This window comes from Chionomys nivalis, chromosome 3, assembly GCF_950005125.1.
Source record: "Chionomys nivalis chromosome 3, mChiNiv1.1, whole genome shotgun sequence".
NCBI lineage: Eukaryota > Metazoa > Chordata > Mammalia > Rodentia > Cricetidae > Chionomys > Chionomys nivalis.
In genome coordinates this window covers 104,174,064-104,198,406 of record NC_080088.1, presented here as the reverse complement: position 1 = coordinate 104,198,406, position 24,343 = coordinate 104,174,064, and the positions used below count along the sequence as shown (strand labels likewise).

The 24,343-nt window shown below is 40.8% G+C and overlaps 1 protein-coding gene across 2 annotated transcripts in view; it reads left to right on the top strand.

Annotated features, from left to right (window-relative positions):
* The window catches only part of Vkorc1l1 (vitamin K epoxide reductase complex subunit 1 like 1), a 45,065-nt gene extending 24,986 nt beyond the window's left edge, over positions 1 to 20,079 (top strand). Inside the window, exons 2-3 of one of the 2 annotated variants that reach the window (XM_057765600.1) lie at positions 11,893 to 12,002; positions 15,607 to 20,079. In XM_057765600.1, coding sequence (XP_057621583.1) covers positions 11,893 to 12,002; positions 15,607 to 15,833 — 337 coding nt within the window. In that variant the 3' untranslated portion in view covers positions 15,834 to 20,079. The remainder of the gene's footprint in view (positions 1 to 11,892; positions 12,003 to 15,606) is intronic. The other variant, XM_057765601.1, reaches the window with a different exon arrangement.
* Positions 20,080 to 24,343: the final 4,264 nt, after the last annotated feature.

The following is a 24,343-nucleotide window of genomic DNA, read 5'->3' as shown; positions in this document are numbered from 1 at the left end:
AGACAGGGTTTCTCTGTGTAGACCTTGCTGTTCTGGAACTCATTCTATAGACCAGGCTGGCCTCAAACTCAGAGATCTGGATGCCTCTGCCTCTGGAGTGCTGGGGCTAAAGGCTTGCACTATTACCACTTAGCTGGAAGATCTCATATTTTTACTGCTACTAGCTGGGCTAACCATCATCAGATCTTTCAACTGGATGTTTAATGTTTAATTGTTGTTTGAATTAAAATTACTTAAATTTTGGGAAGTCCAGACTTAACCGAACATTCTGGTACTTCCAAAGACTCTTTATTTGTTAATCTAATATAGTTAGGTTTTGTTAGGGGAGGATTAGGAGGGTGGTTCAGTTTGTAAAGTGCTTGCTACAGAAAGGGCTGGGTGATGCCTGTCTGTAATCCCAGCACTGGGAAGGTAGAGACTGAAGGAACCCTGGGACTTGCTAGTCAGCCAGTCTAGCCAATCAGTAAACTTCGGGTTCAGTGAAAGACCCTGTCTCAAAAAAATAAAGGTAGAGAAGCTGTTGAGGATGACAATCCACATCAACCTCGGGCTCCACATGCATCTACCATATACACATAAAGATTTCAGTTCTTTCAGAGAATTTTCTACCAATCTCTTCTCCTTTACTAATTTCTATGGACATGATGCTGGATTAATAGGAAACACCATTTCCTGGTTCTGACTTTTATTACTTAACTGTGGAAACAGGAAAGCTGTGTGTGAGATCTGTTAATTTGTTGGTTTGTGAAAGCTGAACTATTCTACATGTAAATATTGACATTGTTAAAAATATGCTCCTGTATGCTTCAGATTCCTAATTTTTAAATATTAAAAATTTAAATTACTTGAAGTATTAACAGCATCTTAAGCAACAGAGATTTATTCAGGATTGTATCCATATTTAATCTGCTGATCAAGCTAAAGACATGTAACTTCCTAAGGCTAGCCTAGTGTTTCCCAAACTATGGTGAAGAGTCTGTGAAATTTCCAATCCAGGGCATAGAGTGATGGCTCAGCAGTTAAGAGCAGAGGACTCAGGTCCAGTTCCCAGCACTCACCGTGGTTCACAACCATCTAACTGTAGTTTTAGGGGATCCAGCATCCTCTTCTGATCTCTCTGGCACCAGGTGTACATGTGGTACACAGACATGCAAACAAAACATTCAAATTATTTAAAAATGTTAATTTCCAGTCTAGAGACTGGGGATGGGTTGGGGTTGGCTCATGTGGTTAGTGCTTGTCAGGCAAGCGTGATACTTGAGTTCAATCCCCAGTACCCACAAAAATTCTATTGTGCTGGTTAGCTTTTGTCATCTCAGTGCTAGGAAGACAAAGACCAGAGAATTCCTGAGATCCCCTAGCTAGCCAGCCTAACATAAGGGCAGGTTCAGTTGGTTGTTTTTTACTCTTTATTTTTTACTCTTTGTTCTTTGCTCTTAACTTTTGGGAGCTTGCCACCCAACTCCCAAAATAATACACATGAAGACTTTTTTTTACACAGGGTGTCTCTGTAGCTTTGAAGCCTGCCCTGGAACTAGCTTTTGTAGTCCAGGCTGGCCTTGAACTCACAGAGATTCCCCTGACTCTGCCTCCCCGAGTGCTGGGATTAAAGGTGTGCACCACCACCGCCTGCGACTTATTCTTTTTTATGAATGTCTGGCTTTACCTTGGCTTGTTTCTTCAATTACTCCATCTATCTTTTGCCTCTGGGCTTTTACCTTTCTCTATTTTTATACACTTTTTATTACTTCTTACTCTGTAGTTTGCTGTGCCACTGGGTGACTGGCCCCTGATGTCCACCTCCTTCTTATTCCTTTTTCCTCTTTGCTCTTTTCCTCCTCCAATTTATTCTCTCTGCCTGCCAGCCCCGCCTACCCTTTCTCTGCTTAGCTATCGGCTACTCAGCTCTTTATTAGACCAATCAGGTGTTTTAGACAGGCAAAGTCATATAGCTTCACGGAGTTAAACAATCCAACATAAAAGAATGCAACACATGTTTGCATCATTAAGCAAATGTTCCACAGCATAACCAAATGTAACACATCTTAACAATAATATTCTACAACAGTGAGAGACTGCAAAAGCAAGGTGGACAGCTTCTGAGAAGTAAAATGTGAGGTTGACCTCAAGATTTGAAGTTGATCACAAACATAAGTGTGCACCCTTCAACATGAACTCGCACATACCCACATACAAATACTAATTTCCAATCCATTGTGGATGGATTGATATGTTTTTTAAATGTATCGCTAAAGCAAATCAGACATGCAAGATACAAACTCAAATAGTTTAGTCAACTGACAATCACATTTCAATACTTAAATAGGACAGGATAAAGAATTATAAAACCTGGACATAGAATCAGATGCAAAGTTATTTTGTAGTTGTAATAATAAAAAACTACAGGGAGCAGTACTTTGTACCAACAAATACTATTTCATCAACTGTTAAAAACTTTTTAAAAATATTTTATTTTTTCCGGGCGGTGGTGGCACATGCCTTTAATCCTAGCACTTGGGAGGCAGAGGCAGGCGGATCTCTGTGAGTTCGAGGCCAGCCTGGTCTACAAGAGCTAGTTCTAGGACAGGCACCAAAAACTACAGAGAAACCCTGTCTCGAAAATCCAAAAAACAAAAAAAAAAAAAACAAAAAATTATTTTTGAGAGTATAATTACATCATTTCCCCTTCCCCGAGCTCCCATGGAGTCATCCCTGCAATAGTTAAAGTTTGTATTTGGCAGGTGAGAGTGCCTCTGGTTGGTTATCTCAGAGCAGTACCACTCTTGAATGACAGCTAATCCCCAAAAGTACAAAACCACTGTTACCACATTCTGTTTATAGGATTAGAAGAAACGACCGTAAGTAGTTTGATCCTATTCAGAGTATTCATTCTGAATTTTATACAAAATGAAGTAATATATAACCTTTAGTGCATCTTTATCTTTCAACAGTAGCCAATTCATAGATTTTATGTTGTAATTAAAATAACTTTACATGAAAGGATTAGATTTAGTCCTGCTACATTTTCTTTAAGTAGATCTCATTTGGTTAGAAAGTCAAGTTTGGATTTTTTGTTAAGTTTATACGGTCATGATAATCAGTGAAAAGCATTTTTCAAAGCTGATTTTTCTCCCCCTTGAAGTTCCTAACTTTTGTTTTCACTATTTAAAAACTTTTTTTCTTATATTTTTATTTTATAATTGGAGGTCAGGAGGTGCCGTGTGCCATGACATTCATGTGGAGGTCAGAAGACACTGTCTAGAGTCAGTTCTCTTCCACCACCTGCGTCCTGGGAATCAAACTCAAGTCGTCTGGATGGCTGGCAGTTGCCTTTACTTGTACTATTCAGGATTCTCTAGATTAAATGGATTCTCTTGGATTATATGGGATGAATATATATTACCTATGTACATATGTATGTATCAAAGAATTTAAGTCAGCTTGCATTAAAACATTGTGTTGAGCCGGGCGATGGTGGTGCACGCCTTTAATCCCAGCACTCGGGAGGCAGAGGCAGGCGGATCTCTGTGAGTTCGAGACCAGCCTGGTCTACAGAGCTAGTTCCAGGACAGGCTCCAAAGCCACAGAGAAACCCTGTCTCTAAAAAACCAAAAAAAAAAAAAAAAAAAAAAAACCTTGTGTTGGATCACACCCAGAGACTGAGAACCTGTTAGTTGCTCAGGTTTTTTTGTTTTTGTTTTTTTGTTTGTTTTTAAGTTTTTTTCTTGAGACCAGATCTCTACATAGCCCTGGCTGTCCTGGAACTCATTGTTCCAGGCTGACCTCCAACTCACAGAGATCCATCTGCCTCTGCCTCCTGAGTGGTGGCCTTAAGGGCATGGACCACCATACCAGATTTGTTCTTTTTGTTTTTTTGTTTGTTTTGTTTTGTTTTTTTGAAGTTGAGTGAATGACTCAGCACCCAGAGCACTCCCCACTCCCAACGTAGATGTCTCCCATCCATCAGATTGACAACCCAGTGGTTGCCTAGTCCACAAAGCTAGGTGCCTGAGGTGCAGGAAATCTGAAAGGTTCCTGGAGAGCCACTGGTCATGAGGGAAGCACAGAAATACTGGTTCTGATATCAGTGAAGGAATCAGCAGTAGCGATAGGGCAGATCAGCTTGTTGGCAAGACAGAAGGCAAAGCCAGCAAAAGGTGAACAGTTGGCCTTCAGCCACACCTTTTCGATCTGCACTGCTATCAGGACAGTTCTCAGGAGAGGCTTTCTACTCATTCTGATTTCTGCAAGTTGACATTAAAACCAGCCACAGTACTTGCTGAGCCCTCTCGAAGGCCCCTTGTTTTCATTTCACTCTTTAAACTTGTCTGCTTCTGACAGTATTATGATCTTACCACGCGATGGTGGTGGTGATAGTACACGCCTTTAATCCCAGCACTAGGGAGGCAGAGGTAGGCAGATCTCTGAATTCACGGCCAGCCCTGTCTATAGAGTGAGTCCAGGGCAGCCAAGGCAAAAAGAGAAACCCTGTCTCGAAACCACCGCCCCCCTCAAGCTCAAAACATAATTCTTTTAAAGAGTATTAGATAAAGAAAGCTAGGACTAGAACTCAGAAATAGAACACTCTGGATTCTGTCCTCAGTCCTTCCATTAAAAAAATGGGAAGGGTGGTGCTGGATAGATGACTCAGTGGTTAATAGTACCGAATGCTCTTCCAGAGGACCTGAGTTCAATTTCTAATACCAAGCACATGCTGGTTAAGTCCAGTTCTAGGGAATAAAATGCCCTCTATAGGCACTGCGTGCATGTGGTGCATAAACCAAAATACTCATACACATAAATAAAAATAACAAAATCTTAAAAAGATTAAAAATAAATAAATGGTGCTTACCACTGCACCTGGCTAGAACTAACTTTTTAAAAATTCAGCCTCAATGCCAGCCTTGACTGTTCTTCTGGCACAATCCACTTTATTTTTTGAGAAGATCCCTTCATTGGCCTGAATTGACCAAGAAGGCTAGGTCAGCCAGCTGACAAATCCCAGGAAACCTCTTGTGCTTCCCAGTGCTGGGATCGCTTGTCCGATCACCATTCCTGGCTCTTTGAACTACATCAGGTTCTTATGCTTGTTTAGCAAGCACTTCACCAGTTGAGCTACTCTCCCCTCCCCAGCACACACACACTCTTTAGTTTTGTTGCCCCATCGGACAGCACACTGTGTTTTCAGTCTTTCGCCATCAGTCTTGGCACTGAGGCTGAATTTTTGTGAGGATCACACTTTTTGGTCTTCATCTGCTAAGATGCTTCTTCCAGCCTACATTGGTTTGCTGGTGCAATATGCCAGTGCTTGTTTCTCCATATGTAGAGATTTTATTTTCTCTAGTTTAACTAGTGTTAAATTATAAATTAAGATGGGCATAATGGCACGTGCCTATAATCCCACCACTTGAGGTTGAGTCAAGAAGGATCGCCATTAATTTGAAGTCAGCAATATAATAAGTACCAATATAACAAACTAGCCAAGGCTACATAGTAAGACCCTGTTTTTAAAAAGAAAAAAGAGCCGAGTGGTGGTGGTGTGTACCTTTAATCCTAGCACTCAGGAGGCAGAGACAGGCAGATCTCTGTGACTTGGAGGTCAGCCTGGTCTACAGAGCAAGTTCCAGGACAGATTCCAAAACTACACAGGAAAATCCTGTCTTGAAAAACAAAACAAAAAAGCAAAGCAGTGTATACATATGCTAAAAAACAAATCTGCTAGATGTGGTAATGTATTCCAGTAATCACAGGCAGAGGTGTGTTGACAGAGGTTTCTGTCCTGCCTGATCCTGCATCTCTTCAGCCCCAAAGAAACACACAGACGTCTACATTATAAACTGATTGGCCTATTAATTAGCTCAGGCTTCTTATTAACCAATTCTTACGTCTTAAATTAGCCCATAATTCTTATCTGTGTTAGCCACGTGGCTTGGTACCTTTATCAGAGAGGCCTTCTCACTTAATCAGTGAGACACTTCCTCTATGACTGGGTGACAGACAACTAACTGACCTCTCCTCTTCCCAGAATTCTCCTGTTTTTGTCGCTCCGCCTATAGAGGCAGGCAGAACTCTGAGTCTGAAACCATTCTAGTCTACATAAAGAGTTGGTGACCAGTAAGAGCTACATAATGAGCCCCTGTCTCAAAAACCAAACAAAAAGTACATGGTCATGTCTTGTACTTCCAGTTTGTTCTATCTCCTAAATATTTTACATCAAGAATTCCAGTAGAGCTGGGGAGATAGCTCATTGAACAGAGGGCTTGCTATGCAAGTGTGAGGAACCAAGTTCAGATCCTTAGCACCTAACACCTACACAAAATGTTAGAGGTCAGGGAAGCAGTCCCTGTGGCTCAGCAAATCTAGATTTGGTGAGGGACCTTGTCTCAAAAGATAAAATGGTGGGGCGTGGTGGTGTAAGCCTATATAATGCCAATAATCTGCCTCCAAACCTTCTAGAGGAATCTGTTGTTGGATTGTCTTTCTGTAGAACGATAATTTTGCTTTTTTATGACTTAAAAACATGGAATCAAACCTTATATACTACCCAACACTCATCTTAGACCTTGTGCTTCACTTCTGGAGTGTTGGGGTTATAGGCTTGCTTCACTATGCCTAGCTGGCAGATTACTTGAAAAGGAAATATTAAAACTAGGTGAGATACCATGCTGGTAGTACTTGAGTGGCAGAGGCAGGAGATTGCTATTAATTCAAAGCTATCCTGATTGAGTTGATGCTAACTGGGTGACAGAGCATGACCTTGAAGGTCAAAGCCTTCTCTCCATTAATTATTAATATTAATCTTCTTTAAAGTGCAACATAAGAATATATAGCTAGGGGGCTGGAGAGATGGCTCAGTGGTTAAGAGCACTGCCTCCTCTTCCAAAGGTCCTGAATTTAATTCCCGGCAACCACATGGTGGCTCACAACCATCTATAATGAGGTTTGGTGCCCTCTTCTGGCCTGCAGGCATACACACAGACAGAATATTGTATACATAATAAATAAATAAATATTTAAAAAAAAAGAATATATAGCTATAGGTATTTTGGCAACATTCCTTTAGTAAATGAAGTATTCATACGAATGTTCCCTTTAGTAGTTGTTAAGACATAATACCAGTATTAGACTTCAAGGAAGCAGTTTAAAAGACAGTGCAGCTGAGTAGTGGTGGTGTATGCCTTTAATTCCTATCCTCAGGAGGCAGAGGCAGGTAAATCTCCTGAGTTTGAGGCAAGCCTGATGCACAAAGTGAGTTCCAGGACAGCCAGGGCTAGAGAAACCCTCGAAGAAAAAAAAAAAACGGTGTTGTCCAAAGACAGCTTTCTGGTGGTTATGGTTGATGGTGGCTATGGTTGATTCAAGAGTAAAACTCAACCAGGAATGGTGGCTCACACCTGTAATCATGCTTGGGAGGCTGAGGCAAGAAGATTGTCACATGTTTAAGGTCAGTCTGAGCTACATCGTTCTAGGCCAGTATAGGCTACAGAATAAGAGACCTCACATCAAAACTTTAAAGAAAAAAAAGAGGTAAAGTTCATAGAAATGAGTGGTTGGAATGCCCTCAGATGAGTCCACAGACTGTGTGTGTGTGTATCCAGTACATGTGGAGGCAGGAGGTCAATGCTGAATGACTTCTTAATTTCCCTCTTCCTTAATTTTTTAGTTTTTTATTTGTGCACATTTGTGTATATATACCACTGAAATATTTGGAAGTCAGGGGACAACTTGAGGTAACCAGTTCTCCATCCACCGTGTATGTGAATCCTGAAGATTGAACTTAGGTTGTCAGGCTTGGCAGCAAGGGTCTTTACCCACTGAACCATCTGCATAATCCCACCTTTATTTTTTGAAACAGTCTCTCACTGGTCAGGGACATACTGATTTGGCTAGGCTGGCCCGTAGCAAGTCCCAGGTATTCACTTGCCTGTGCCCCACCCCCTAGCTGGGATTACAGGTGCCATCACACCTAGCATTTTACAGAAGTTCTGGGGCTTGAATTTGGATCTCCTTACTTACATTGCAAACACTTTACAAAATCAGCCCTCTCCTCATCCCCTCAGCCAGGTTTTGATGAGAAATTACAGTCTCCATTTCAAAGTATATAGGAAGTGCATTTAACTTTCAGGGACAATTAAAGGGAAAGCCACCAGATCTGAAGTTACTTGAGGAAACCCAGTGTGTTAATGTTGTCTGCGTGTTGTTTTACTGAAATAAGGCATCTGAGAATATCTGAAGGCAAAGGATTGGCAACTGAAACAAGATCAGTTAGTGTTTATATAAACAGAAACATAAATCACCAAAGTTCTTAGCCACATGTTCACCCTTGCCTTCTCTGATGCCTTTAACCATTTATCAAAGGTTATTGTTGATGTCATAAGTCTCCTGACTCTAAAATTCCACTCATATCCTGACTACTACCAAATTTATCTCTAGCTTGCACTGCAAGTTGATACATCTAGTTGCTTATCTGTCACCTCTACGTAGATGCATAAAGGCGACATAAACCTGTGTCCAAAGCTGAGTTTCGATCATATCTTTCCTAGCTCAGAAAACATAACTTCTTTTCCCAGCTACTCAAGTCAAAGTCCTCATTGTTGGATCATTTCTTTGTACTGTGTTCCATCTGGGAGCAAGTTCTGGGACCTGCACCTTCCAGATATGAGCACCTGGCTAACACTGAGGCTAGAATGCTTTTTATATTTATTTGTTTTTATTAGCACTATTATTGGTTTTTTTGAGACAGGATTTCTCTGTGTAATAGTCCCAGCAGTCCTGGAACTCACTTATGTAGACCAGGCTGACCTGGAACTCACAGAGATGCACCTGCCTCTGCCTCTTGAATGCTAGGATTAAAGACATACACTGCTACTTGTGGCTTATTTTTATTTTATCTAAAAATTTTATTTTATGTATTTGTGTGTATGGTGTTTTGCCTACCTGTATGTCTGTGAACCACATGCATGCCTGGTGTTTGAAGAGGCCAGAAGAAGGGAATTGAGTCAGAACCCCTGGGACTGGAGCCACAGACATTTGTGAGCTGCTGTGTTTCCCAAACCAAGGTCCTCTGGAAGAACAGCCAGTGTTTCTCCAGCCCTCAGCTTATTTTTATTTTAAAGAGTGTGTGTTCATTTATGTTTGTTCAATGCCCAGGGAGGCCAGAGAGTATGTAATAAGATCGCCTGGAGCTGTAGTTACAAACAGTTGTGAACAACCTGACAATGGGGTCTGGGAACTGAACACAGGTCCTTTTCGAGAACAGTGGGTACTCTTAACTGCCGAGTCATTTTGCAGTCCCCTAGAATTATTTTATTATTTTGGACACAGAATATCACTTTGTAGCCCAGGCTGGCCTTAACTTCTCATTCTCTTCCTGCCCCAGCCTCCCAAGTCCTGAGATTATAGAGGCATACAACCATACCCATTTCAAAATGATCTTTTTGTAAGTGTGGTGCCTCAAGCATTTAATTGCCGCACTAAGGAGACAGAAGCAAATCTCTTGAGTTCCAGGCCAGTCAGGGTTACACAGTTTTAAAAAAAAAAAGTTTTTAATTCTTTTATTTTCTTTGTATGTTCCACCAATACTGACTCTGGCTGTTCAGACAAGATTACTTATGGGTGTGTGTATGCATGTTAACGGCATATCAGAGGACAACTTGTAGGGATTGGTTCTTTTCATCATAGTAGGTCCTGAGAATTGAACTCAGGTTATCAGGCTTGGTGACAAAGGCTTTTATCATTGAGCAATGCCCCCCTTTTTAAATTTATTATTTAATAATTTTTTTAAAAAATTTATTATTGGGGGCTGGAGAGATGACTCAGTGGTTAAGAGCATTGCCTACTCTTCCAAAGGTCCTGAGTTCAATTCCCAGCAACCACGTGGTGGCTCACAACCATCTATAATGAGGTCTGTTGCCCTCCTCTGGCCTGCAGACATACACACAGACAGAATATTGTATGTATGAATAAATAAATAAATAAATATTTTTTTAAGAAAATTTTATTATTGTATACAGTTGTGCGTGCATGGTGTGGACAGGAATGGTGGTGGATGGCCATGGCACACATGTGGAGTGGATTCTCTCCTTCCACTTTTATGTGAGTTGTGGGGTTTGAGCTCACTATCCACAGCATGCAGTAAACATCAATGTGCAAGCTTGGAGCCACTCTGAGAAATAACTACAATTGCTACAGCTGGCTCAAATGGGAGATCCATTTCTAGTTGGTTATTTTTGTTGTTGTTTTGACACGGGGTCTCATTTTGTAACCCAGGCTGAACTAGGGACTCACTGTGTAGCTCAGGTTAGCATCACACTCATGATGATCCTTCTACTTCAACCTTCAGCGTGCTGGAATTACAGACATGTACCCCAGCCTCAGCTCCTTTTGTTGAACGTAGTCTTAGCCCCACTGCCAGCCCACTGAAGCAAAATCTGCATTTTGTTGACAAGTCTTCACTAGGTCACTTCATTTTACCAGGTGCTGCCCTGGAACGTCCCACCCCCATTCTTCTGTGTATCTGAGTAGGCTTGTTCAATCCTGAATGTTATATACTAGGTAATGATTTTTTTATTTTTATTTTTTCCATAACTAGAATGTAGATCCCATGAGGGTAGTGCTGTCTGTAGGGTTTTGTACCTCAGTGTCTGTACTCTTTAATAAGTATTTGATGAATGAAGAGAATACATGTAAGTAATAGAACTGAAATTCTATTTGTTTGAAATATGTAAGTCTATTTAATAAAAATTCTCTGTAGCTCTCAGTTCCAAGATTGGAGTGGTTTTTTCAACATCAGTGTGGAGGGTTTTGTTGACTTGTTTTGGCGTGAAGTCCTTTAAAGTAGCGTGACGTGACCATTCATTCATGAAGTCCTTTAAAGCAGCGTGACGTGACCATTCATTCTTGTTTTCAGACGTCTGTCTGTACAGAAAGTTGAAGTGACATTCCAGTGTACCCTACTAAACTCTACAGTTATTTCCTTTTTGAATTTAGGAAGCACTGTCATTCTGAGTTAAAGCAGAAGTCTCTTAAGGTTTTTAATCCAGTTACTGTTGGTCTGTTTGTATTATCTTATTAAATCATGATTTTAATAATGCATTTTTTTTAAAGAAAGGATTCTAGTATGGGTAATAGAGGTGGGAAAGATAATAAAGGGGTGGACAGAATGAAATCTATACATGTATGGAACTGTCAAAGAACAAGCTCAATAAAAGTTATTTTTAAAGACTGAATATGTGAAATCACAAATTTTAAAGTTAAACTTTAATGAAAACAGATAGTGGAATGTGAGGTATCAGATTTTTACTTGGGAAGCAGGATTTTAGAAGAGACCAGTGTTTCTGGTATTTCTCTGTATTCAACGATCTGTCCTGAGGTATCTGTTTCTCATGTTTACCGTGGTGAAGTTTCCAGTAAGCAGCTTCTCAGTCTGTTGATTTTGAGTACAGCTTTGGAAGGGACCACATCAGTAATTTTCAGCGGGGGCACTTAGCAGTGGCTGAGGCTTCGGTTGGAGGTCACAGCTGAGAGTGGGAAGTAGAATGGGTGGAGGCCAGGGACCTCGCTAAACAGTGTAGTTCAAGAACAGCCCACACTTAAGAATTCCCTAGTTGGAAAGGTCTGAGAGGGTGATGTGAATTGAGAGAGCTTGGAGGTCTTAGGTGGAGATACAGAGCTTTTTAGGGAAGTTTTATTAAACCATCAGTTTAAATCAGACACAATACAGGAGTTAGTGATTGGCCTTCCTCTGTGCATAAATCGTTCTTGGAACAAAAGATATTTAAGTGTTTTGTGAACATAGTTTATTTTGGAATTGGCTAACATTCTCAAATAATTTTACATTTTAAAAATTAGGGAATCTCAAATATAGGGTTACTGGTTTTCCTTATTTTACAGATGGGGTCGAGGATTTGGTCTTTTGGGTTCCATTTTTGGAAAAGATGGTGTATTAAACCAGCCAAACAGTGTCTTTGGACTTATATTTTATATACTACAGTTATTACTTGGTAAGTATTTATACAGAGATACAGAAATAAGCTTGTTATACCCATTCAATGCTTGTGTCTTCGCCCTAAAGTATATCATCGTAGTAAAAAGCACATGCTGATGATAGAGAACCACTTTGGTGCAGCATATTTTTGTGAAAATGTGATTCACTGCTTTTATGATTTATTGACCTTGATGACAGTGGACCTTTAGTCATGACTTGCAATGTGCCCTGATGTCCAGAAACCCAGCCCCATTTGTGGAAATTATTACTCCAGTCTTCTTGTAAGCTCTTTTTAAAAATGACATTATAGACTCGAGCTATTTTAAAATACCACATATTAAGTAAACAGCAGTAAGCTGCTATAATTTTCATCGCATTTATGTATCTACTGTTTCTGTATCTAGTGGGTCTTTGGTTTGCCCCCTGTGGTGCTGAGATCAAACCCAGAATTGTATAATTGTGTTACATCTTCAGACCTGCCTTTTGCTTTAAAAAAAAAAAAAAGAAGAAGTCTTATGCACTCTTATTTTCAATATCAATGTCCTAAGTGTCTGTGAACTTCTCAGTTTTACATTTTTACTAAATAATGCCACAGGGATCCGTTTTCTTTAAAGCACCTCCCTCCTTGAGTTATTTCCCTGAAATAAATTTCCAGGTATGAGGTTAATGAGTCAAAAAAAGATTTTTTTAAATGGATTTTATCAGTTATTGCCAAATTGCTGTCGTCCTACCCTCACCCCATTCCTGTCATCTGGTCTCCATCTAATCTTCATTTTTTTCCCCCTAATCTTCATTTGAAAGGTTGTTTTCTTGTCAGATTTTCTAGTTATCAAGTATCAGTAGCCATCTTTGTAATTTGACTGTATTTTAATGCCCTCTTGCTGCCCACTAAGCTTATTTGTGATAATCCTCTTATCCTTTGAAATATTGGTTTTGTGGTTTCACTTTGGGTCTAGTGCTACCATTTGTGCTTTGCAATTCAACTGTTTAATATTCTGTTCCATTGTTTGTCAGCTCTTCTGCACAGTGATTGGTTAAGTCTGCAGTTGGCTTGTATGATTCACATTTGGAATATGATTTTTTTCTAAAAAGTTTTATCAAGTTTGTCCAATTCTGAATGCACATATTTATCCTGCAGAAATAGGAATGATAATGCAATTTAAAATAGCATTATTAATTAAAGGCATGCACCACCACTATCACTAGGAACTCAGCAGTAAGTAACGGCTGAAATAAAAGCAAAAGTGAGTGTGAAAAGATTAAGATGCTGTCCAGAAAAAAACAAGCAAAATGGGGTTTAAAGAATAGGGTAATCATGTTTGTATGTGCATGTAAAAGCATAGTGAGGGATTCTGTGGTTGGAAGGGAGAAGTTTCATCTCAAATTTATTGATTCTGAGGGATTTCTAAAGTATAATCCCAAATCAAGGAACAACTTTTCCCTTATAGGAAAGTGCTTAGGGAAAACAGTCATCCATGCTTCTGTGGGAAATTGAGGTGAGACAGGTTTCCATTTATAACAGTAATGTGTTGGTTCCATTTCATGATGCATAGTTTCATCGTACGCATTATTCCACTCACTGTTCCTGACTTTCTAGTTTCCACGTGCTTCTGTAGTGTCATTTCTTTTGAATCGTCTAACACATCCCTGGTGGACTATGTGACTGTCATCATTTAAAATTAATTTTTTCACATAGTGCTATGTGGTGAAAAGTAATCCCACCTCAATTCCACCTCACTTTATCTCCTTTGCCCTCACCCCCCACCAGTTTATGGTTCTGGATTGTTTTTGCATATATAAAAGATACAAACACATGGTCTTAATTTCTTTCTTTTCAAAACATACAAAGCAAATGCTGTGTTTCCTGTCCTACAGCTTACTTTCTTTTCTCCACCTTTGATTCTTCTTTTTTGCTTGACTGATCTATGATCTATCTTAATGATCATATGTGTGTGTGTGTGTGTGTGTGTGTAGTTTGTTTGTTTGTTTTGTTTTTTAAGACAGGGTTTCTCTATGTTACAGCCCTGGCCTTCCTGGAATTCTCTTTGTAGTGCAGGCTGATCTCAAACTCATTATTAATTAAAGGCATGCACCACCACTGCCTAGCTCTTTTTCCATATTTTTATATGGATACATTGTTTTTTTTACAGCTATATAATATTCTATTGTTAGAGTTATGGCATATTATAAAGTTCTCAGTTTTTCCTCAAATAACAAGTGCCTGCATATGCCGCAGTTATAGAGAAACAGTACTTACAGGGCACTCTGAGCACTTTATTGTCGCTCAAATAGTCAAACTCTAGCTGAGCTCACTTAATTCTCACAACAGATTTAGTAGGTAACTGTTGAAATATGAGCAGAGAAAAACGCAGTACTTTACATATCATTTTATTTTTTGTTTGCTTGCAGTGCTGGTATTGAACCCATAGCCTTGTGCATCTAGATGATAAGAGATCTACTACTGATCTTCATATCTAGCCCACCAGTATCATTTCTTGAAATATTTATTTGTGTACATATCTCAGATGAGGCTAGAACTCATGGCCGTGGCTGTCCTTAGATTCACAGAAGACCACCTTCCTGTCTTCCCTTCCTGAGTGCTGGGATTATAGAATAGATCGCCATGCCTGGCTCTTGCATCATTTTAAAACTTTGACAAAGGTGTCAACACTATTAGGCTTCGACTTTTAGCATAGGTGATTTAGCACAGGTGGGGGCAGTGCAATTTGAGAAAATTGAACATAGTCTAGGCTTTGTTGGCACACTAGCTATGAGCTCTGCCTTTTTTGACCTTGAAAAGTAATGTGTATAGCCATGGTATCACTGATATTAGTCTTTGTGTCTCTGATATTAGGCAGTTACAGAACAGTACAGTACATGTGAAGGGAGTCAAGACTCCAGACACACTTTTGTCTTGAGCCCTGGCTTCAAATACCCCCCTCTTGGGACAGGGTCTTACTGTAACCCAGGCAGGCCTCCAGTCTTTAATTCTTCTGCCTCAGCCCCAGAGTGCTGGATTGCAGCCATATGCTATCCCTGGCTCAAACTGCCTTTTTTCCTAATTGTTTTGATGCATGTGTGGCTTACTGGCCTGCTGTAGTTACCCTTATTTACCAGCTAGCTAGCCTAAAGTGTTTCAAAGCTTTATGTTTTGTTTTCTCCTCTTCAGCCAGTGTTCGCAAGGGTATCACCAGGACTGGGTCTTTGGTAAATTCCATCTAAACATTCTCCCCAGATAGGGAACCTACAGTGAACATCAGAGGGGAGGATCTTACCCAATAGGTATGGCTTCAAAGGAAAGCTGCAGCCCTCGTTCCTGTGCTCTTTAGAAGACTGTCAACATCTTTGCCTAAAGTGATTGCAAGCTTGCATAGTTCATGTGCACACTTCTTGTGAGATAGTAACAGATCAGATACCTGACAGCTCTGAAGCAATCCTTTCAGTAAAATTCAGCCTGCTTAATGTTAAAACAGATGGGTGGTTTTTGCATTCTGTTTTCAGAGTCAAGAAGGTGAGGCCAGTATTGATACACTACTGCTTTTAGCCACAGCTTGTTACTTATCAGTTAAGAAGCTTCTGTCCAGCCCAGGCCCTGATCTAGCAATGTCTCTCTCTTGCAGGCATGACGGCCAGCGCAGTTGCAGCTCTTGTTCTCATGACCTCCTCCATCGTGTCCGTGGTGGGGTCTTTGTACCTGGCCTACATTCTGTACTTTGTGCTGAAGGAGTTTTGCATCATCTGCGTCACCACATATGTGCTGAACTTCATTCTCCTCATCATCAATTACAAACGACTAGTTTACTTGAATGAGGCTTGGAAGCGACAGCTGCAGCCTAAGGAAGACTGACGGCTGGCGGATTCCCACTCGACTGTCTCAAACACTTCTTTCATTAAGTTTATTTTGCAAGTTTTTTTTTTTTTTAATTCACAACAGACACTTTCCCTGAGAATCTTAAACTGATTTTTTAAAATACTGTAAAGTAGAAGGGGCCCTAGCTATTTTCTGTGTCAATCTTCATTTTAAATCCGGATACAAAAAAGGATACACCGAGCCAATCAAAGACAAGCTTTAACTTTACCTTGAAGATGTTTCTGAGATAATAAAATGTAGCCCTTGCCCCCGGTCCTTAACCGTCAAGTGAGCAGCCATTGCTAGTAATTCTCTAATGTGTAAAAATTCAATTTCAGGTATAACAAATGTGATCATGAACATGAAAATATTTTAGAATAGATACTGTATTAAATATTGCCATGTTTACAATATGTAATATGTTTTTAGCTGATGGATTTAAACCTGTAGATTCAATTAGAGTCCATTCATGTGATATTTGTAAATAAAGGTAGAAACATTGGATCCACCCCTGCAGAACTTACTGTACAGTTTAGTTGAAGTGTAGCAATGAGGAATTGTCAGCTCATCATGACTGATACATAGTGGAGATAGTAGACACCAACAGAACATCTTGGGAATGTGCTGACAGCCCTGGTGCGGGATTGACAGCAGAAACAGTAGGGTGCTTGGTTCCCTTCCATCTCCTACTCTGAGAGGAAGAAGTTAAATTTGAACATCCAAGTCAAGTTTGACTAGTAATAAAACTAGATGGATCCTGTTTAGGATGTCATGTGACCAGACATTTAATTCCAAGGCTCTTGGGACACTGATAGTAGGAAATGGAGAAAAACTGAAACCACTATGGCATTTTTGAGCAAAGCTTCTTAAACAGTAGCTGATCTTTCAATACAGATGTGTTCCTTTGAAACTGGTGCCAGTCAGCTCCACAGTATTAGCACAAGCCAAGTGCTCCAAGGTTGATCCATAGTGTTTCCTTTCTCGTTTCTTCTTGCACTAAGGATTGTCAGTAAGTGTTTCAGAATCACATATTGAATTTGTAAACCTTAGGGCTGACACGAGGACCAGTTTGCTGACTCAGAAGAAACACAACACATAGACCTGGAAGTGAGACCTGGAGACTTTGTCCCACTCCAGCAGTCACACAGCAGCAGTGAGAAGAATAAACCTGGAGGACATGGTGACTGTGTTTCTCTGGTTAGCATCTTATAGGAGATGTTAAAAGTGCCTTCTGTCTTAAATCTCAAACCAAATCATTCTGTGTGTTGGACTGGGGCAGACGTATCCCTCCTTTCATTCCTTACCATGAAACGGAGAACTTGCATTCTACCAGAAGGGGCTGTGTAGCCATTTTATTCCTTGGGTTGAGAAGGAGTGGAAGTGTTTTTGTTTATGATTTGGTTAATCATTATGTTAAAAATAGGCAACTAGGTGGCAAATTTGGAGACCTTTTATTTGCCTTCTTTTTGGAGGGAGGGAACAGGCTTTGCTTTGTAAAGAATGATCAGCAGTCGCTGAGTGGTTTACGACCTTCAGTCACAACTGATGCACTGTAGGAGTTCTGGCCCAGGGCAGATATAAAACATGAATTGTAATGCCCTTTTAGTAGGTTCTAACCAGTTTCTTAAGACAGCTTAATTCTGATTTCATCAAAGGTTGTGTTTCCCCATGAATGTGAACATTTCCATGACTGTCTTACTATGTACGCATTGTTGTCTTCTGAAGTAGTTAAAGAACTTCTAGAAAATACTGACTGGTATTTATGGAGGACCAAGTCCTCATGGGAGAACTGTACAGTGAGATCATCTCGTACCCCTTCGTCCAGCTCTGCTAAGGCAGTGGAAATGGCTAATAGCCCAGATTTCTGCTACTTACATATCAAGGCTGTGCTAAACAAGTCCCTTGGGTCCCAATTCCAAATTATCTTTTCTATCTTTTCCCGCTCAGCAGAGTGGTGTTAAAGCTTGTCTTGACATTACAGGTGTCTTCAACACTAACTCAAGAAAAGGTGAGAGTATCCCATCCACCACATCCGCCATGGTTTCCCTTTGCTTTCCTCAGTCTTGGAAGTACCACCAGTATAAATTGTATAAATTTTGTGTTTATTACATTCCTGTGCCCTAACAGAATGAATACCCTTTTCTCAGTGAGAGTTAACAGGTGCTGTCTGAAGTAAGCATGGTGAACCTTGTGCTCATGCTTGACTTTGGGCCGTCATTTGGGAGGTAGAAGCAGGAGGGTCAGGAGTTCAAGGTCATCCTTGACTACTTAGAAAATTAGAGACCAGCCTTAGCTATAGCAGCTCCATCCTTAAAGTGAAGGAAAGAAAAAGAGAAAGAAAGAAAAGAGAAGAGAAGAAGCATTTGCTAAAGTATAATATATGTTCTCAGTAAGCAACCCAATTGTGTTTTATTTGGTAGTTTTGCCCTGAGGAAATTCAGGTTCCTCTCTGTACCTTCTATTAAACCTAGTAGAATATGGGAGAAAAATACTGTGCTATAAAACTGCTAATATTATTATGACTGTTTCAGATTGAATATTTAAACACTGAAGAAGCTGGGTTTGGCTGGGCATGGTGACACACACCTTGGATCCCAGCATTTGAGAGTCAGGGACAGGTGGATCTCTGAGTTGGAGGCCAGCCTGGTCTAGATAGCGAGCTCCTGGCCAACCAGGGTTATATAGTGAAACCCTGTCTCAAAAAGCATACCCACAAAATAATAATAAACACTGAAGCAGAACTAACAATAAATGCGGAAGGGCAGACTAGGAGGACAATGACTCCTACAGTAATTCTGTGAAGCCTTTCACTCCATAGTGATAGTATTTGAAGGAATATGAGAAGTTCCAACTAGGCATGCTCCAGGACTGTGGCTGGCCCTTCCCCACAGCTGGTTTCTATCAGGAGGATAAACTGGAACAACTCAGGTCTAACAAGTTGCACTAGCTGCATTCCAGAAATTACTTTTGCTTCATATATGTAGCCTCTCCTTTGACTCTTTTGTTATTGTTGTTCTTTTGTATATTTTTAAAGACACATGTTCTCTGTAGCCTAGGCTGTCCTAGAACTCAGTATGTAGCTCAGGCTGGCTTCAAAGTTGGCATTCCTCCTTAGCCTCCCAAGTGCTAGAATGAGTGGTTCAAATTTAATATATGCAAGAATGTTGAAAGACATCGACTTTTTTCATATAAAGAGATAAAGCCCACTTGTCATTCTTGCAGAGGACTTGGGTTCAGCTCCTATCACCCACATGTCAGCTTAACAACAGTCTGTAACTCCAGTTCAGGGGATCCGATGCCCTCTTCTGGCTTCCAAGGGCACTGAATGCATATGGTGCATAGACATTAATGCAGGCAAAACACCCATACATACAGAAAAGTATTTCATTTGGTACAAGATATCCATTACCTATGAGGTAAGATAGAGGACAATGAGATTAATATTATTGCTTTGTTTGTTTTTGTTTATAATTATTTTCAAAAGACTACAGTGAAAGTGTAGCCGGGCATGGTAGCACATACCTATAATCCCGGCACTTGGGAGGTAGAGACAGGAGGACCAGAAGTTCAAGGGCAACCTTGGCTTATATGAGACTTGTCTCAAAAGCAAAAATTAAGAACACTGCTCAGCAATTACTTCCTAAACTATAGTTGGCACCATCAGTTGATTCTGATGAATACTGACAGGTGGTGGCTTTACCTTAAAAGTCAGGAAAATGTCAGCAAAGCTCCTCACTCATTTCCAGGAACTATTTGGGGATATGGATTTTACCCACCCCTGTGTTTTCCTCCAGCATACATCAGTGAACCTGCCCCTCTACACCTTTTAGCATTTGAGGCAGCACATTTATGAATCCGAATTTGTGAGTACAACCCTACAATCAAAGGGCAGAGTAGGATTCCAGGCACTTGATCAAACATCCCCTGCCCTCTTCTGAAACTAATTGGCCCAGCAGAGATGAACTGTTATGAAGTTGTATTGAGCATGGCCTAAATAATAGGTGTATATGACCTGTGAGGTGTGTCCATCTAAAATATTACTCATGCTTTGAAAGCTCCTGAGGAAACATTCATGTAAAAAGGAGTTCATTGGGAAGATTCCCTCTCTAATATAGATAGAAATATTCTTTATCAGAGATTTAGGATACCATTTTGCTAACTGGTAAATAAAAACATGTAAATATGTAAGAATGTTTATTTGTTGCACATAACTTTTTTGGTATAAAATAAATGTAGACGTTACCTGTGGACATTGTGCTGCCATTCTTACTTCGTTGTGGAGTCTTCAAAACGAAGCTGGATGAAATGAAGTCTCGAGTCAGGAAGAACGTGCGGATCCTGGTACTGTAACCCTGCCCCTACACATACTAACTTGAAGCCTTTTCTCTTAAATCCCGGGTAACTTATAGGTGATGCAGATTTCTTAGGGATTATGTTCTTGGATCCCTGTGGGTTTATTACATATGTGATTGTTAAGAATCCATGATAGGGCCGGGTGCTTTGGGATCTTAGTTTTTAATCACAGCAGAAGCAAACATAATTCTGTGAGTTTGAGGCCAGCCTGATTTACATAATACATTTCTAGGACAGCCAGAGTTACTTGGTGATTTAAAAAAAAAAAAATCAATGATAGGGGCTAGAGAGATGGCTCAGTAGTTAAGAGAGCACTTGCTGCTGTTGGCAGAGGACCTAGGTTCAGTTCCCATTGCTGACATGGTGTCTCACAACCACCTGTAAGTACAGCTCCAGAGGTAAAAAATCCATGACAGGGCTGGGGACATAGCTCAACAGAAAAGCATTTGTTTACTGGGCTGTAAGCTTAATTCCCATCAGCAGAAAACAAAACAAAACAAAAAAACCAAAAAGCCAGATATTGGTGGTGCGTTCCTGTCATCCCAGGACCTGGGAGGTATAAGTTTGAGCATCAGGAGTTTGAGGGCATCTTCAACTACATACTGAGTTGGAGGCCAGCCTAGGCTGTGTAGGATGCTGCCTCAAAAAACAACTGACAAAGAATGGCTCAGGGGTTAAGAGCACTGGTTGCTCTTCAAGAGGGCCTAGGTTTGACTCCCAGCACCTGCATGGGAGATCACAACCATCTGTAATTCCAGTTCCCGGGGATCTGATGATCTCAAGAACCAAGTGTGCAAATACGGTGGTGTACAGACATACATTCATGCAAAACACTCATACAGATAAAAGGAAGGAGGTGATGGTGGTGGTGTTGACAAAGATGTTACATAGACTGTTTTAGGATGTCTTTCCATAGCTTTCTTTGAATTTTCCATCCCTATAGTCTGTTGTTGATTGTTGTACTTTTTAATCTTTTGGCTTTTCAGGGGGCCCACCACCCAGCTCCCAAATAAATCATACACACAGGCTTATTCTTACTTATAAATGTCCGACCTTAGCTTGGCTTGTTGCTTGACAGCTTTTCTCATCTTAAATTATCCTGACTACCTTCTCCCTCTAGACTTTTACCATTTCTTAATTCTGTGTATCTTACTTTCACTCTCACTCTGTGGCTGGCTGGGTGGCTGGATGGCTGCCCCTGATGTCCTCCTCTCCTCTTCTCTCTCTCTTCTCCCAGATTTCTCCTTATGTTTATCCTCTCTGCCTGCCAGCCCCGCCTATTTCTCTCTCCTGCCTCACTATTCAGCTTCTTCAGGTGTTTTAGACAGGGACACTAACACAGCTTCACAGAGTTCAACAAATGCAACATAAAAGTAACACATCTTAAAATAATATTCTACAGCAGTCCTCTAGAGAGGTAACCTCTAGAAACAGAGTCCATTTGAAATCTAAGCCATCCACTGACTAAACCATGTTTTACTTCACCTTAGGAGCTGGGTTTGGGATGTAGTTGTGTTGATAGCTTGCATGGGTGGATGTACAGACCAGGTTTGGTATAAACTGGGAGTGATAATGAGTACCATAGTCCCAACACTTGTGAAGTGGAGGCAGGAGGACCAAAGCATTCAAGGTTGGACCAGTAACAGGTTCAGTGAGCTATGGCAGTTGCTTTATCTTGACAGCCTGAGTTGTATCCTTAGGACCCACATGGTTGAAGAAGAACACCCATTACCACAAATTGTCCTCTGACACCACACATGGACTCTGTTTTGCAATACAATAAAGAGACTAATAATAGTTTTAAAAGTTCAAGATCATCCCATGCTAAATACTAATTTAAGAGATTAGCCCAACCAGGTGTAGTGGTGCACACCTTTAATCCCAGCAAAGGCAGGCAGATCTCTAAGTTTGAGGCTGGCCTGGAATACATGAGATCCTGTCTCAAAAAACAAAAAAGACCATTTTAGGACTCAAACCATAATTTATCTCTAATTTGTAAAATGTTTACATGTCTGTTCCATTTATATAGTCAACTAAGAAGCTTTATTTAAACTCATATTAAACTAGGGGCTGACTGGAGAGACAGTTAAGAGCATTGGCTGTTCTTCCAAAGGACTGGGGTTCAAGTCTTAGCATCCATATGGTGGTTTACAGCTACCTATAACTCCAGTTCCAGGGGATCTGACATATTCTGGCCTCCATCAGCACCAGACCAGGCACATGCTACCCAAACACTCATACACAGAAAATAAACAATAAATTAATAAAATATTAATAAAGATTTTATATTAAGCTAAGACAAAAAAACTTGATTATTTTGAAAATTTTAAGAGGTCCATGGTGACATGAAATACAGCTCTCCTAAAATCCCTTCCCACTTGAACTAACAACAGTCTGAGTTTTAAATGATCTCAGGATAGTAGGAGGAGGCTCTTTTCATGGGTCTAGGAAAGGAAGACTGGAAAGGGATGTGTCGAGAGGCATGCAGCTGACGCTGAGAAAAGAGTCCAGCCGTCTTCCACCAGACTGGCAAGCTCAGGAGCCCTTTTCAGGACACCCATCCTCACGCCGGTGTGGGCTTTGGGAAGAATACTGTGCTGTATATACCCTTGCCTCAGTGGAGCCTCTGGACCAGGGAAAGACTTAGCAAGATAATAGGTCATCACTCTGGATGCACCAGCCACAGAACACTCTCTTATATAGGCCCTGTTTAAAGAGCCAGGTCCTAGCCAGTGGCATTGCTGAGAGCCATTGGGTTTCTACACAAATCTACCCTGTCAAGTTTGAATTATAAAGAAGCCTATGGAGACAGTAAAGTACTTGTGGGTTCAGCCCTCAGAACTCAGACCTCAGAGCTGGGCTGGGACTGATGGCATGTACTTATAATTTTAACACTGGGGAGACAGGCTAAACTGAGTGAATTCTTCCCTAGTCTGAGACCCTGTCTCAAAAACCAAGGTGGAAAACACCTGAGATTGTTTTCTGGCCTCCACAAGCATGCGTATATACCCAAAGACTAGGCTAGCATTGCGGTCACAATTCAGAGACTTGTATTTGAATCACTTGTCCTCTCAGTCATGGAAAGTGGTCTGTCAGTTGCTGCACTACATAGGGACTTCTCTATGTATGTGAATACCCATGGAACTGTGGCTAATCTGTGGGGCGTTTGTTCTGAGACAAGCCTGCCTGCCTTTGCCTCCCATGTGCTACTCCACCCAGCTCCTTTGTTGAGTTTAATGAGTGGAGTCTTTGGTTTTTTCAGACAGCTCTGGTTGTCCTGGGACTTTGTTGATCAGGCTGGCCTCAAACTCACAGAGATCCTCCTGCCTCCACATCCCAAGTGCTGGGAGGGATTAAAGGTATATGCTACCACCACCGAGCTGAGTCTTTGACTCTTACTGGGTCAAGACTAGACAGTTTTGATGCCCAAGCATGGGAGTTGGGACAGGGAATAGTCTGTCACCTGTAGCACTTGAAACCAAAATTAGCCGCGTGGGTGGTGGTATACACCTTTAATCCCAACATTTAGGAGGCAGAGGCAGATGGCTATTTTGAGGCCAGCCTATTCTGCAGAGTGAGTTCCAGGACAGCCAGGGCTACACAGAGAAACCCTGTCTTGAAAAACTAATAATAAATAAAAATTTATTTTATTTTACATGTATGGCTATTTTCCCACATGTATGTCTGTACACCACATGTATGTGATACCTGCAGAGGCCAAAAGAGGGCTTTTGTATCACCTAGGAAATGGAGGGTTTGTTTTTTTGTTGTTGTTTTGTTTTGAGACAGGGTTTCTCTGTGTATCAGCTCTGACTGTCCTGGAACTTGCTCTGTAGACCAGGCTGGCCTCAAACTCACAGAGATCCTCCTGCCTCTGCCTCCCGAGTGCTGGGATTAAAGGCGTGTGCCACCACTGGAATGGAGTTGGTAATCGCAGTTGTCCACCAAGTGCTAGGACTTGAACTTGGAATCTCTGAAAGAACAGCCCACACTGTTAATCTCTGAGCCACTTCTCCAGCCCTTGCCTTACCTCTTAAGGACGTGTGAGTGCCCAAAGCCTGATGCCAAAACTGATGTAGAAATGACCTCAAACAGTTCTCAGCACACACTACTGAGCTCAAGCACAGATATTCATACACAAGTCATTATTCCCA